The sequence below is a fragment of the Falco punctatus genome (genome assembly GCF_963210335.1).
Source record: "Falco punctatus genome assembly, chromosome: 1".
NCBI classification, from domain to species: Eukaryota; Metazoa; Chordata; class Aves; order Falconiformes; family Falconidae; genus Falco; species Falco punctatus.
The window spans coordinates 116435832-116450824 of NC_137580.1; the positions used below are offsets into that span (position 1 = coordinate 116435832).

Below are 14993 nucleotides of genomic sequence, written 5' to 3' on the forward strand. Positions count from 1 at the left end.
TCTTACATGATGGCAAAGAGTTGGGTGCTCCTGCTGCTGTAGAGCAGTGCTGGTGGGGAGCTGAGATGACCCTTGGGATCGTCCTGTGCTCCAGCCGCTGCGGTGGGAGCCGGCAGGCTGCACTTTGGGTTTTGCTGGGGGCTGCTGAGGGGGCAAAGCCCTGCACATTGCAGCGTGTCCTGAGGAGAGCTCTGGGAGGTGACTGTACTCAGTCCCCAACATCATTTCCAGGCTCTCTCATGACCTTCCCTCTCTCCTCCCATCCTGATGAGGCTCATCCTTCTGCTGAAAGTAATTGCTTAATTAGAGCCCAGTGCGTGCAGCCAGTTGTGAGGACTGGGGATGTTCAGGGTTGGGAGCGGATGCTGCATCCCAGCCTGGGTTGGGACCATCTCCATGGTGCTTAGCCCTGGGGACCATGGTGGGCTTGGCTGAGGGGGGTCCCTGGGCTGCCCTCCAAGCCTGCTGGGAGCCAGCCACAGCTCTGCAGGGGTCCCCATCCCTCCCCATGACAGCTCTGCCTGCTCTTTGCAGGTGGCAGCAGTCCGCGAAGTCCTCGGGTTTGGCCAGCAACCTGCAGCCCTCGGGCGCCAAAGCCGACGCTCTCAGGGAGGAGATGGAGGAGGCGGCCAACAGAGTGGAGATCTGCAGGGTACCCAGGGTCCGGGGGGGATCACTGCTTGCTGGAGTGGGAGGACCTTGGCATCCCAGGCACCACAGAACACCTGCAGCCACTCCTTTCACCCTGTTCTTCACCCTCTTCTTACCCCATTACCCATGATAAAGCCTCCTCTGGCTGGTCACCATCCCCAAACACAGCCTGGTGGCAGTGAGCGATGCTCACCAGCCAAGCAGGACATCCCCGGTTCCTCTATTCCCATCCTCCATATCTTGCTGGAGCCAGAGAGCATCCCATTCCCAGGGGACCCATCCCAGCAGAAGCCGGTGAGCTCAGCACCGAGTACGCCCAGTCGTGTCAGTGCCACTTGGCATGTCACCCCCCACCATCCCATGGGAGCACGACCCACCCAGCTGATCATGTTAGGTGGGAAAAATGTCTGAGCGAGGGGGAATGCTGCTGCCAGTGCCTTTGCTGCAGGCTGTGACATACATCAATAAAACCCACAGGCAATTTTGTGTGGCTTTAAATTCCCCCTGGGGCAGAAAATGCAAAGGGCTGGGCTGACCTGGTGCTCTAGGGTTTGGGCAGGAGGTGGGACTGGGTGCGTGTCTCAAATCCCAACTCTTTTCTCCAGTGACACAACCAGAACCCATGTAGCCTTTAGAATCCAGTGCCAAACTCGTGCTGTCTCCCCCATCTTAAAGCAGCCCCATGCGCCCAGCAATTTCCCACAAACCAGCTCAGCCAGGAGCTGCCCCCCAGTATCTTCACCGTATTGATGGTGGATGTTGCAACTGGGATGTGCTCACAGTGTTTTAAAATGCTAATGGTTTTCCTCCAGTTGAGTTATCCAAGGGGATTTTCAGAAAGGCACAATTCAGGAAGCGGCAAAATCTATTTCGCAAGTGTGGAGACAGAGAGACTCGTGTCCTGGTGCTGAGGGGCTTGTTGCAATTCAGAGCAAGAAGCGCCTGATGCCCATCAGGCTGGTCCGCACGAGGGGCTGGGATGCTACCGCGGCAGCTGCGCCATGTGCGCTGCTCCGCTGTTGTTAATGAGCCACTTGCAGACACAGAGCAATGCGGGGAGGTGTTGGGACGAGTAAACTTGGGGTTTAATTTGTGCTGTTCAGCCCATCGGGATGTGCAGCCTTTGGCTGACAGGTTGTTTCCAAGTCGCTCTCACTTCCAGAGAGCTGGTTGCAAGGCGCCGGCTCACCGTGGGCTCCGGAAGGTACTGTGGAGCCGTTTGCACTGCTGCAGAAAGCAAACTTCCACGGTGCTGCTTGTATTCCACGTCCCAACACTTCCTGAGCGGTTGCTGCAACATCCCACCTTGCATGTTGACTCCTGGTGTGACCAAGCTGGTCCCTCCTGGTGGCCTCCAAAGAGTGGCATCAGGGCAGCACGAGTGGGACAGCAACTAATTCTCTGCTCTCCACAGGACCAGCTGTCAGCTGACATGTACAATTTTGTGGCCAAAGAAGTAGACTATGCAAACTATTTTCAAACTGTAAGTGCCACCCATCCCCACGGGACTCCTCCGGCTCCGTTCCCAGCCGTAGGGGTGACAGCCGGTGCCGTCTCTCCCCCTGCAGCTGATCGAGGTGCAGGCAGAGTACCATCGGAAATCCCTAGCGCTTTTGCAGAACGTCTTGCCTCAGATTAAAGCCCAGCAGGGTAAGTGCCCGTGGGGTCTGTCCCACTCCTGCATGTGATGCCAAGGGCTCTGCATCACGCCGGAGCCGCGTGGGGCTTTGCCACAGTGATGAGCCGGCTCTGGCATGACCCCGTGGTGTAGCGTGGTTCTGGGTTTGCGGCTGAGCATCCTCCCTTTGCTTGCCCCGCCTGCATCCCGCCTGCCCCGCTGCTGGGGAGGGCATCCCATCCCCATCCCACTTGGTCGCGGGGGGGCAGGACCCGGCCACCTTCATGGAGCGGGTGGGAAATCTGCCCAAATATCCCCGTCAAGAGCAGCACCAGAGGTGGGAACCCAGTGCCAAGGTGGGGGTCCTGGGGCTTCACTTTGCACTGTGCAACCTCCGTAGGAGCTGGGCTGGGAGACCGAGGTGGGGAGAGCCCCGCGCGATGGCTCTGTGAGCGGCGCATTCTCGGGGCAGGGCTCGGGGTGCTGCCATCGCTGCAGCGGGGCAGGGAGTGATTTGTATTTTATTTTTTTCTCTCGATCCCACAAAATATTCCTGCCTCAAACTGTGATGGAAGAAGGGGGAAAATATTGCAAAGGTTTGCCCGTGGTTGCTCCCCCCGGAAAACGTTATCCAGCCCCTTTGAAATGTCCCGTGTGATGATTGGAAAACATTTTGTTTGGATTTCATCTTTAAAAAGCACTTCCCGAGCTGCCCAGGACAGAGGTGCGGGGTCCTGTTGTTTTAGCAACACCCAAACGGAATATTTTGCTGCCGAAACGCTGTGATCCAAGGGCCTTTCGGGGAGGGGATGCTGGATCCGGCACCATCCCCGCCGTGTCCTCCCTCTCACCCCCTCTGCCCGTCACAGAGGCGTGGATGGAGAAGCCCTCCTTCGGGAAGCCCTTGGAGGAGCACCTGGCTGTCAGCGGGCGGGAGATCGCCTTCCCCGTGGAGGCGTGCGTGACGATGCTCCTGGAGTGCGGCATGCAGGAGGAGGTGGGTCCCATGTCCTACCACCCTTGGCTGGGCATGGATGGAAGGGACATGGCAGGGACAAGCAACCAGGGGGCTTTGGGGACATTCCCGGCCCCAAAGCTTGTCCGACGCTCTCCTGTGTCCTCTGCCAAGGGTCTCTTCCGAGTGGCTCCCTCGGCCTCCAAGCTGAAGAAGCTCAAGGCTGCCCTGGACTGCTGTGTGGTGGATGTGCAGGAGTACTCGGCCGACCCCCACGCCATCGCAGGTAGGTGCTGCCTCTGGGCAGGGGCTGTGAGTGGGATGGCCCATCCAGCCCCCCCGGCGCCAACCATGGGCACCCAGAGCGTGGTCAGCAGTGGCGTGAAGTCTAGGTGGAGGCCAGTAACCAGTGGTGGAGGCAAGAATGATGGAGGGGATCGGGGAGGAGCTAGGAAGGCCTTGGTGGAGGTGGCAGGGTGCATGCTGAGGGTCAGGGGATGCTATGGGTTCCACCAAGCTGGGGAGAATAGCGGGTGCTTTGGGATGTGAGGGGTGGGAAGGTTGGGAGGGATGTGAGTCAAAATGCTGAGGACCGAAACCACTTGGTGCCCGTTGGCCAGTGCCACCCGCAGTGCCGAGCCTCGTGTCCCCTGTGTGCCGCAGGAGCCCTCAAATCCTACCTGCGAGAGCTGCCGGAGCCCCTCATGACGTTTGAGCTGTACGAGGAGTGGATCCAGGCATCCAAGTAAGTCTGGGACATCCCCCCCCCCCATTCCTCTGTGACGCAGATGATGACATCTTGGGTCCCCATGGGTGGTTGGGGGCCATGAGTTATTTCTGACATGGCTCACAGAATTTAGGATGTTTCCTCGGGGGTGTGAGAGCCAGGGGGGGTCCCATGATGTTCCTTGAGCATCGTGGGTCCCAGCACTGAGGGTGGACCTGATGTCTCCTGACCCTAATGTCCCCAGCCTGGTCCCAAGCACTCTGGCCAAGGTGGCTGAGCTCTCCCAAGCATCTTTGGGCAAGCCCTTGGGTGCCAGGCTGTGGTGCCATTTCTGGATGGGTGTGCAAACCCTGGGGGGCAGCTGGCCAAGGGAGCTCCCACCTGCATTGCTGGGGTGCTCTGCACCACGGGACCCCCAAAACCCAGCAGGATTGGGCCAGCTGAGGTGGCACCATCATGCCTCTTCCGCTGTTGGAGATGTTTGGGGTAGGAGAATGTTGGGCAGAGGGAGGTGGGAGAAGGAGCATCTCCTATTGAGGTGGGAAGCATCTTGGTGGTGCCTGAATATAGGTCTGACCATGCCCCTGCCTGCCCTGGGAGTGCTGGAGCACGGCAGGGACATGGAGGTGGCTCACTGGAGGGGATGGTCCCCAAGGTGGCAGAGCGGGCTGCTTTGGGGAGCTGTTTGCAGTGATGTCCCCTTCCAAAGCAAACACGTCCCCAAAACACACCCTCCGGGGGGGCTGCACAGAGGTGGGGAGGGGACCAGCATCCAACCAGCTGCCAAAAGGTTTCCTTCTCTTTTTGGCAGGGTTTGGGGGGTTAGTTTACCTATATAATGTTGGCAGCAGCTCAAGGGTCTTGCAGAGTCCCCAAGGGCAGGGCTGGAGGGGTCAGAAGCCCCGGGGTGGGGTGGGGATGGGGAATAACCCTCTCGCCCACCTCCCCACAGCATCCCGGAGCAGGAGAAGCGGCTGCAGGCACTCTGGAGCACCTGCGAGAAGCTGCCCAAAGCCAACTACAACAACATCAGGTGAGCCTGGGGCCAGCGGGACCCGGGGAGGGGACGGAGAGGGTGCAATCCTGATACACCGACACAGCTCACGCTTTCCAGGTATGTGATTAAATTCCTGGCCAAGCTGACGGAGTACCAGGACACGAATAAAATGACCCCGAGCAATGTGGCCATCGTGCTGGGACCCAACCTCCTCTGGCCGCAGGCGGACGGGTAAGGTGTCCGGGTGGAAAGCAAGTGTGCCAGAGGGATGCTGGGGGAGGGGGGGAGGGAGGGTCTGGGGCCAAAATCCTGCTGGGAATAAGGCTGGACTGCAGTAGGGTTGCTAAACTGCTGCCCCCCCGCCTTGCAGGAACATGACGGAGATGATGACGACCGTCTCACTGCAGATCGTGGGCATCATCGAGCCGCTCATCCAGCACGCCGACTGGTTCTTCCCCGGAGGTAGGCTGTGCCCACTGCCGTGGTGGGCTGGGCTGGGCTTCGTGGGACCTCCCACCCCTCCCTGGGGAGGGGGTGCAGAGCTCCCATATTTATTTTTGCCAGCCCCCTCTGCTTGCCTTGGCTTGGGCGAGGGGAGCTCAAGCAGAGATCTGGCAAGTCTCATCACAGCGGTGAGCCCAACCTAGCTGCTCCAGCACCCGCAAGCATTCCTGGTGCTGATACCCCCACCTCACCCCTCACTGAGGACATACGTCTCCCGACGTCCCCCCGCTCTTGTTTCCCTCCCCAGACATCGAGTTCAACGTGACGGGCAACTATGGCAGCCCCATGCACATCAACCACAACGCCAACTACAGCTCCATGCCCTCCCCGGACATGGACCACGCGGACCGCCGGCAGCACGACCAGGCGCGGCGGCCCCTCAGCGTGGCCACGGACAACATGATGCTGGAGTTTTACAAGAAGGATGGGTAGGGTCTTGGCAGTTCCAGGGTTTGGGGAGAGGGAAGACGTGGCATTGCCACCACCCTGGGGCAGGTGGTACTGAGCTGTTTGAGGCTGGGTGGTTCTGGGGTGGGAGAAACCCCCTGCTCTCCATGCTGGGCTCTTGGGGATGCTCAGGTGAGCCCCCAGCCCACTGGAGATGGGAGTAGGGTGGCCCGTGGCGTGCACCAGGGCTGTGCCGTGCCGGGGTTGGGTGCCCTAGGGTCCCCAGGGTCTGCAGGCTTTGCCCCAGGGGAAACTCCCCGCTCCCAACCCGTGCATGCCCCCACCATGCCACCTCACGGGGACTGCAGCCAGTCAGGTTGGCTCCAGAAAAACACCCTCAGGGCTGACCCCATCTCCCAGAAATGTCCCCGGGTTCTCCCCATCTCCAAAAAACGTCCCAAGCTCTCCCCATCACTGGCATAGCCTGGCAGCGGGCTCTCACTGTGCACCGTCAAGGTTTAGGGTTTTTTCACACTAATAATTGTGTGTTTCTGCCCATGCAGCCTTAGGAAAATCCAAAGGTACTGTATCCTCTGCAGCAGTGCTGGGAAGGTGCTGGGAGGATGCTGGGAGGAAGCTGGGAAGATGCTGGGAGGATGCTGGTGTCTGCTGGTACCTGGGGAAGGGAGACGTGGCTGGTGGGTGACACAAGCACATCCCACACTGTCACCCCTTCCCTATTGCCATGGAGGTTCATGCCCAGCATATTCCCAGTGGAAGAGGTGTTTTTAGGGACCAGGCACCCCAAAGGAGCCATGACACAGTGCTGGCGGTCCCCTCTTCCGTGGCGGGTGCTGAGAGCCTGTCTCTGTGTCCCCTGCAGCATGGGTGTCAGGGTGATGGACACCTCGTGGGTGGCTCGCCGAGGCACCTCGGTGGTGCGCAAGGCATCGTCCACCCCACCGAGCGCTCAGCCTCCCGCGCCGCCCACTGAGCTCCCCGCTGCACCCCACTCGCCCATTCCTGAGCAATCGCCGGATATTTCAGCTACCCCTTCCCCGCCTCCCACCAGCTTTGGCTTCCCCCCAGGAGCCGAGCGGACGAGGTAAGGTCCCCAACTTTGGCATCCTCCCCATGTGTGAATCCAGCAGTGAGAGAACTCTGTGGCCATGCCAGAGGCAGCGGGAGAGGATGCTCAGCATCCCTGGGCAGGGAGCAGTGTCCTGAGGGCAGCGGGAGGAGAGGATGCTCAGCATCCCTGGGTCCCCGGGCAGCAGTGCCTGGGGGGCAGTGGGAGAGGATGCTCAGCACCCCTGGGTGGGGAGCAGTGCCTGGGGGGCAGTGGGAGAGGATGCCCAGCATCCCTGGGCAGGGAGCAGTGTCCAGGGGGGCAGCGGGAGGAGAGGATGCTCAGCATCCCTGGGTCCCTGGGCAGCAGTGCCTGGGGGGCAGTGGGAGAGGATGCTCAGCACCCCTGGGTGGGGAGCAGTGCCTGGGGGGCAGCGGGAGGAGAGGATGCTCAGCATCCCTGGGTCCCCGGGGAGCAGTGCCTGGGAGGCAGTGGGAGAGGATGCTCAGCATCCCTGGGTCCCTGGGCAGCAGTGCCTGGGGGGCAGTGGGAGAGGATGCTCAGCACCCCTGGGTGGGGAGCAGTGCCTGGGGGGCAGCGGGAGGAAAGGATGCTCAGCACCCCTGAGTTGGGAGCAGTGCCTGGGGGGCAGCGGGAGGAAAGGATGCTCAGCACCCCTGAGTTGGGAGCAGTGCCTGGGGGGCAGTGGGAGAGGATGCTCAGCACCCCTGAGTTGGGAGCAGTGCCTGGGACGCAGTGGGAGAGGATGCTCAGCACCCCTGGGTGGGGAGCAGTGCCTGGGGGGCAGCGGGAGGAGAGGATGCTCAGCATCCGAGTGGCCACCGCGATGTCCCCAGCCTGCCAGCCCCACGCTGCCCTCGGATGTGCCAGCGGTCCCTCGCCTGGCTCGCAGTGGGTGTCGCTGGGATGTACCGAATGGGGGCTGGAGCTGCAGGGAAGGTGCCAGAAAAAGCCTGAGGGCGCTGAGCTTTCCCTGGGCCCTGACACTGCCCACGGTCCGTGTCTGGCTCCAGTTTGCACAGGCCAGAGGGGAGAAAGCACAAAAATTCCACTTTTCTGCCCCAAAAAGGGAATCTGAGCTTTGGAACTGGCCGTGAGCCTCACACCCCCACCCTCCGTGGTGCACCCATGGGTGGGGGTGGCAGCCCCTGTGCTGTGGGGTCAGTCAGGTGCCGTGGGATGAGGTGGGAGGGCTTTGGCAGCATGAGGGCTCCACCGCCCCTCTCCCCTGCCCCCCCGGCAGCACTCCTGCTTTTTTATTATTTTTCCCCCCGACCGCAGACCCCCGCGATGAGGATGAGCAGGGCCTCCCCAAGCCCAGCCGCTGCAGCCTTCCTCCCCACCACCCTTCTCCCCGCTCACCCCTCACCCTGGCACCAGGCCTGGCCCCCCCACACCCCGCCGTGCGCTGTGGCAATGCCCCCCAAACGGCGGGGGGGCCGGGGGGGCTGCGCTGCAGGGGGCACCTCGCAGCTCGCCCTGCTTCTGCCTCCCGCTGTGCTTTCAACTGGCCACTTTCTTTTTCGTTATTATTATGACTTATTATTTTAATATTTACTTTTTGATTTTTTTAATCATTTTATTTTATTTTTATTATTTTCTTTTTTTTTAACTTTCGATTTTCATCGTATTTTTATTTCGTTATTTTGGGGGTTTGTTAATTATTCATTGACTTTCTCTCTGTTTTGGTTTTTAATTTTATTTTCATTCATTGCACTTTTAATTTGCCTTCTTTTTTTTATTTTATTTCTGGTTTTCATTTCTTTTAATTTCTCTCTTGTTTTAATTTTAATTTGCCTTTTTTTATTCATTTTATTTCTTGTTATAATTTCCTTTCTCTCTTGTTTTAATTTTAATTTGCCTTCTTTTTTTATTATTTTATTTCTGGCTATCGTTTCTTTTGATTTCTCTCTTGTTTTAATTTTAATTTGCCTTTTCTTTTTTTATTTATTTTATTAGTGGTTATCGTTTCTTGTCATTTCTTTCTTATTTTAATTTGCCTTCTTTATTTAAATTTTATTTCTGGTTATCGTTTCTTTTCATTTCTTTCTTGTTTTAGTTCTAATTTGTCTTTTTTTTTAATTTTATTTCTGGTTTTCGTTTCTTATAATTTCTCTTTTTTTTTAGTTTAAATTTGCCTTTTCTTATTTTAATTTTATTTCTGGTTTTCGTTTCTTTCCATTTCTCTCTTGTTTCCATTTTTTACTTATTCTCGGTTTATTTTTTAATTTTTTAAACTCTTTATCGTCATTGCATTTTGATGTCATTACCTTTGTCTTTTGTTCCCTTTTGAAGTTTTCATTCCCTTTTACTCGTCTGTTTTGTTTCGGGTTTTCACTGGATTTTCTGTCAGTCCTTTTGCCTTTAAAATTTTAAGTTGCATCCCTTTTTTTTTTTTTTTTCCCCTTTAATTTCTATTTTTCGTTCCTTTCCACGCCTGTCTCATTTCAGTTTTTACTTTTACTTTTACCTCTCACTTTCCGCTCTCACCTTCTCTCCTCTTCTCTCCGCGCCGCCCCAGCACGGGAAAGCCCCGGGAGCCCGGCGCCGGGCCGGGGGGGGCGCCGCCGCCCGCCGAGCAGAGCCCGCACGCCCCGCGCAAAGGTAGGAGCGGGGCCGGGGGGGGTCCCCGCTGGTTGCGACCCCCCCCCCAGCCCCTTGACCCGCCCCCCCCCCCACTTGTCTCTGTCTCGCAGTGGCCAAGAAGCTGGCGCCCATCCCGCCGCGGGCGGCCGCGGGGGAGCAGGGGGGGGGGCAGCCCTCCCCTGCCAGCCTGTCCCCCACCCCCCCCAGCACCCCCTCCCCGTACGGCCCCCCCGGCGCCCCCCCCGGCGCCTGCCTGCCCGCCGGGCAGCCCCCCCCGCCGCCGGCCCCGCTCCCGCCGCCCCCCGCCGCCGCCGCCGCCAAGTCCCGCCCCAGCGCCAAGCCGCGGCCGCGCCCCGCGCTGCCCCCCCCGCCGCAGCCCCCCCCGGCCGCCCCCGCGCCCCCCCAGCCCCCGGAGCTGCCCCGCCTGGACGCCGCGGGCCCCGGGGACGCCGCGCTGGCAGGTAACGGGGGGGGGGGGGACACAGCCCCGTCCCTGCGGGCGGGGGCCCTGCGGGAGGGCGACGCTGCTGGGAAGGTGGCGGTGGCCCTGGGAAGGTGACAGTGACTCTGGGAAAATGGAGCTGTCCCCAGGAGGGTGGCAGTGGCCCTGGGAAGGTGACAATGACTCTGGCAAGCGGAGCTGTCCCCAGGAGGGTGGCAGTGGCCCTGGGAAGGTGACAATGACTCTGGCAAGCGGAGCTGTCCCCAGGAGGGTGGCAGTGGCCCTGGGAAGGTGGCAGTGGCCATGGGAGGTGTCACCGGGAAGGTGGCGGCATGCGCAGGAGAGTGACGATGACTCTGGCAAGCGGAGCTGTCCCCAGGAGGGTGGCAGTGGCCCTTGGAAGGTGACAATGACTCTAGCAAAGCAGACCTGTCCCCAGGAGGGTGGCAGTATCCTTGAGAAAGTGTCAGTGACTGGCAAAATAGAACTGTCCCCAGGAAGGTGGCAGTGGCCCCGGGAATGTGATGATGACTCTGGCAAAGCAGAACTATCCTCAGGAAGGTGTTGGTGGCCCTGGGAAAGCGGAACTGTCCCCAGGAAGGTGGCAGTGGCCTGGGGAAGGGGATGACGTTCCCAGGAAGGTGACAGTGTGCCCAGAAAAATGACAATTGACTCTGGCAAAATAGAACTGTTCCAGGAAGGTGGTGGTGGCCCTGGGAAGGGGATGATGTTCCCAGGAAGGTGGCAGTGTCCCCAGCAAGGTGTTGATATCCCCAGGAAGGTGGCAATGCACTCGAGAAGGTGGCAATGTCCCTGGGAAGGTGGCATCATCACAGCAAAAGTAGTTATGTCTCCAGGGAGGTGGCAGTGTCACTGGGAAGGTGGCAGCATCCTCAGGAAGGTAGTGATGTCCCCGGGAAGGTGACAATATCCCTGGCAAGGTGGAACCATCCCCAGGAAGATGGTGATGCCCCCAGGAAGGTGGCAGTGTCCCCAGAAGGTCGTTGTGTACCTGGGGAGGTGATAATGACCCTGGAAAGGTGCAACTGTCCCTAGGAAGGTGGCAATGTTCCTGGTAAGGCAGAGCTGTCCCCAGGAAGGTGACAGTGTCCCCAGGAAGGTGGCAGCGTCCCCAAGAAGCACCGCGAGCCTGGGCTGCTGTCCTGCTGTGGTGACCTCCCTGTCCCTGGGTTTTGTTGGTGTGTCCCCCGCGGTGTCCCTGCAGCATTGGGGGCTGCGCTGGTTGAGGGGGACAGTCTGGGTGGCGCTTGGGCAGTGGCAGGTGGCATCGGTCCCTGCCACGTGCCTGCGGGAGGTGTCACCTGGTGGAGTCCCCACTCTGGCAGCGGTGGCAGAGCCCAGCAGGTGCAGGCAGGACTTTTGCTACCTGGGGGGAGGTTGCTCCGCTCTCGGCGAGGGACAGTAGTGACATTGTCTGCCGCGGACTGTGGGACCCCCTCTGTCACATCACACGTGCAGCCTCGCCCTGCAGGTCCCCTGGGAGAGGGGACAGCGGTGTCACCTGTGCTCGCTGGAGGAGAGCAGAGCATCGCGGGGGGCAAGCAGCGTGGGGACAGCGGGCGAGTGGCACAGGCCCTGGCTAGGCTGGGGTGGCACGGAACAGGGACGGGTAGTGGCATCCCTGGTGGTGGCACTAACATGGTGCCAGCCCCGGTGAGGTGTCCTGCCACCGAGCCCCCACCTTGGCGTCCCCCATCGTTCTGCCCTCCTGCAGGTCTGCTCCGTTTTGAGGTCCCCTCCCTCCACGTCCCCCTGGATGCCACCCTGTGCCGGGACCTGCCAGAGGCACCGCAGAGACTCTCGGGGCCAGGCCCGGCTGCTCGGCAGGAGGAGGAGGAGGAATCGGAGAGCACAGCCCTATGACAGTGTCCCTGTCCCCAAGCTCATCCTTGCAGCACCCAGGGGCCAGCACCGGCCACCGGCACCGAGGGCCACCGGCACGCCAGTTTTGGGTGGCAAAGCGCCCGGTTTGGGGGCAGTCGCTGTTCTTTATTTCATTTTTTTTTTGCCTTATCCAGACTTTGCCTTTCGACTGGGTGCCTGTGCCCCCCCCGCCACCACGCAGCACCCATGGTCCTGGGGTGATGCCACCATCTCCTTTGGTGCCCTGACAGCAGGTGCCACTGGGTACCAGCCAGGTGACAATGAGCTCGCCGGCGCTTTGCAGCGGGATTTCATTTCTTCGGCTTCTTCTCCCTCTGCTTGTTTGCCGGAGCAGGATGGGACCTGACCAGCAATAACCTGGGGACGCACATGTGGCCCCCCCAGGCTCTCGGGGTGCTGGCGGGTGAGGGTACGCATCCCTCGGCACCCGCTGTCCTCCTGGGTTGGTGGCTTTGGTCGTGCATGCAAAGACAAATTAACAAAGATTAATTATCCTTTCCAGAGAGATAAGAGATAGATATATATATATATCGGCAGAGATATATATATATTATATATTTGTATATATATATAGAAAAAATATATAGAGATTTGTTTTTTTGGAGCCATTGCCGCCCACCCGGTGCACAGAGGGAGGATGGAAATGGCAGCGCTTGGCCCCCGCCCCGCTCGCGCCGTGCCCCTCGCCCCAGGTGGGCACTGGGGGGGCACCAGCACCCCAAAGCAATCAATAAATCCATGTGCCACCCGCTGTGAACTGCCCGGCAGCGCTGGCGTTTGGTTAATACCTGTCGGCGCCGGCAGCACCCTGCCTGGCTGTGGCAGCGGCGGCGGGGGGTGTTATGTGGGGGGGATGAGGGCTGGGGGGGCGATGGTGTGGGGGGTCGGTACGGGATGTTGTGGTCCTGCTGCCATGGGGCAGCACCAGGGCTGGATTGGTGCCCACTGATGGAGGCTCTCGGAAGGCGCTTTGCTGTAGGAAATGGGGTTTAATGAGGGTTGGGGCGATAAAATGATGGGGATTTTGCTTTGGGTGGGCTGTTGTGGTCCTGGTCCTGTGAGATGAGGCACCATCAGATCCAGGGCCTGGTCCCAGCCCAGATTTCAGGCTGGTCCCAGTCCAGATTTGGCATGGTCCCAGCCTGGATTGGTACCTACTGATGGATTTTGGGCATGAGCCCTCAGAGGGCATTTTGCTGTAGGAAATGGGGTTTAGTGAGGGTTGGGTTGATAAAATGATGGGGTTTGCTCTGTGCAGGCTGTTGTGGTCCCAGTCCCATGGGATGGGGCAGCGCCAGGCTTGGGGTGGGCACCCACCTGGTTGCAGCAGGTCCTGGCCTGTGTTCTGGGGCTGAGCAGCGTGCGTGCAGAGGTGAGTACCAGGGTGGACGGGCAGCAGTGGGGTTGTACGGCACCAGGAGCTCCCCCAGTCTGGTGGGATGGGGTGGGAGCCCAGACTCCCCTTTGCAAGGCGTGGGGAGGCATGTCCATGAGGTACAGGGAGGGAATGCTCTGGGGGATGCTGCTGCCTGGGAAGGCATGGAGGCACCTCTGGGGCATCACACCTATGGGTGCCGGGGAAGCTAGGGTGCTCTGCCTGCACTGGTTATGGTTTTTTTTTGGAGGGGGGGGGGTCCCCAGCCTGGACATGTCACATCCTTCACCCCGTTTCCCATGGGATGCCGGGACCATGCAGGGGGATGCCACCCATGCAGCTCAGCAGCATGGCAATGGCTCAGCCCCAGCGACACAAACACCCACCAGGGCAGGGCAGCACCCAAGGGTAGGGACACCGAGTGGCCCAGGGTGCTGGGGTGGCACATCCCTGGAGCGCATCTGCATCCCATCACAGTCCTCCGTGCTGGTGGCCCAAGGCAGGGCCTTTGCAAAGGAGGTAGGCACAGCATCCCCGAGGTCTGGCACAGGGATAGCCACTCGTACTGGGGCTCCCACCCCCTCCTAGCTGTGGCTTTGCGGTGCAGAGCAGCATTCCCATGCCACTGCCAGCACCCATGTGGTGGCCCTGGGCATGGTGGGCACCCATGGGTGCCTGGGGGAGCCTACGGTGCCTAGGGCTGCTGCTTGCCTGGTGACACGAGTGACAAACCCACACTTGTCCCCTGCTGCCAAGCAGGGACACAGCTGTGGCACAAGCAGTGACACCACTCGGAGCAACCCTCCAGCAAAAGACGGTCTCCTCTGCCTTCATGTCCTCCTCCACCTCAGCCCAAACCTACTTCCATCTTTACTGCCATCTCCACCTCCATCTCCTCCCCTTCTGCCTCCATCTCTGTCCCCGTCTCCATCACCTCCTCCACTTCCACCTTCATGTCCGCCACCTCCATCCCTGCCTACGACTGTGGCTTCACCGTGTTTCTGCAGCCATTCCCATCCTCTGCCATGGTGGACACAGCCACATGGTACTGTGACTCTGGTGCTCCTGTCACCCCCCCTGCCCCCCTCCCCGACATCCCACCGGGCACACAGCCACCATGCCAGGTCAGGATCAGGCCACCATAGATCCTACCAAGCCCTGCTCCCAGGCTGAGCCCCACCCTCCCAGGGCACAGCACACACCGCGGTGCCGGGACCACCACCAACCCCTGGGACCGACGCTGCCCCCAGGCACGGCACGGGCTCCTTTCTTGTGTCTTTAATAGAAACCGCCGGCGGTGGGGCAGCAGCCCCCACGTACAAAAGCTGGCTGGAGGAATCGCGTATTGCATAGACCTTGGTGTGGGGGTCCCGCCCGCCCCCCCAAAATAGTCGCCTTTTAGAAAACAAAAAGCGTCTCTGAATAAAACTCTCCTGGTACAATAAATACTCTCACGCCGCAGAGCCGGGGAGCCTGTGCCAGCCCATCTGCTCCCCGGAAGGGCACGGGGATGCCCCCGGCTCAGGGTGCCCCTGGATTCGGAGCCCCCAGCTCAGGATACCCCTGCGTTGGGATGCTCCCAGTTTGGGATGACCCAGCTTCAGGATACCTGAATGCCTCCACTTTGGGGATGCCTCGGTTTGGAAGCCCCCCAGGTCGGGGTGCCCCAGGTTCGGGATGACCCTGTTTGGCATCCCGTTTCAGGGGCCCTTGCGTTGAGAAGCCCCCAGTTTGGGAGCCCCCAGTTCAGGACCCC

The 14993-nt window shown here is 59.8% G+C and overlaps 1 protein-coding gene across 15 annotated transcripts in view; it reads left to right on the forward strand.

The window, feature by feature from the left end:
* ARHGAP44 (Rho GTPase activating protein 44) overlaps positions 1-14993 on the forward strand; it is a 33001-nt gene extending 18008 nt beyond the window's left edge. For 2 of the 15 annotated variants that reach the window (XM_080367068.1, XM_080367078.1), the window contains 13 exons: positions 535-652; positions 2066-2134; positions 2220-2301; positions 3139-3266; positions 3399-3510; positions 3888-3969; positions 4904-4984; positions 5066-5179; positions 5319-5410; positions 5700-5880; positions 6403-6420; positions 6723-6944; positions 9451-11807. In XM_080367068.1, coding sequence (XP_080223194.1) covers positions 535-652; positions 2066-2134; positions 2220-2301; positions 3139-3266; positions 3399-3510; positions 3888-3969; positions 4904-4984; positions 5066-5179; positions 5319-5410; positions 5700-5880; positions 6403-6420; positions 6723-6944; positions 9451-10585 — 2434 coding nt within the window. In that variant the 3' untranslated portion in view covers positions 10586-11807. Of the gene's footprint in view, positions 1-534; positions 653-2065; positions 2135-2219; positions 2302-3138; positions 3267-3398; positions 3511-3844; positions 3970-4903; positions 4985-5065; positions 5180-5318; positions 5411-5699; positions 5881-6402; positions 6421-6722; positions 6945-9450 lie in introns of those variants that run through there. The other 13 variants (XM_080367079.1, XR_013924083.1, XR_013924084.1 and 10 more) reach the window with 13 other exon arrangements.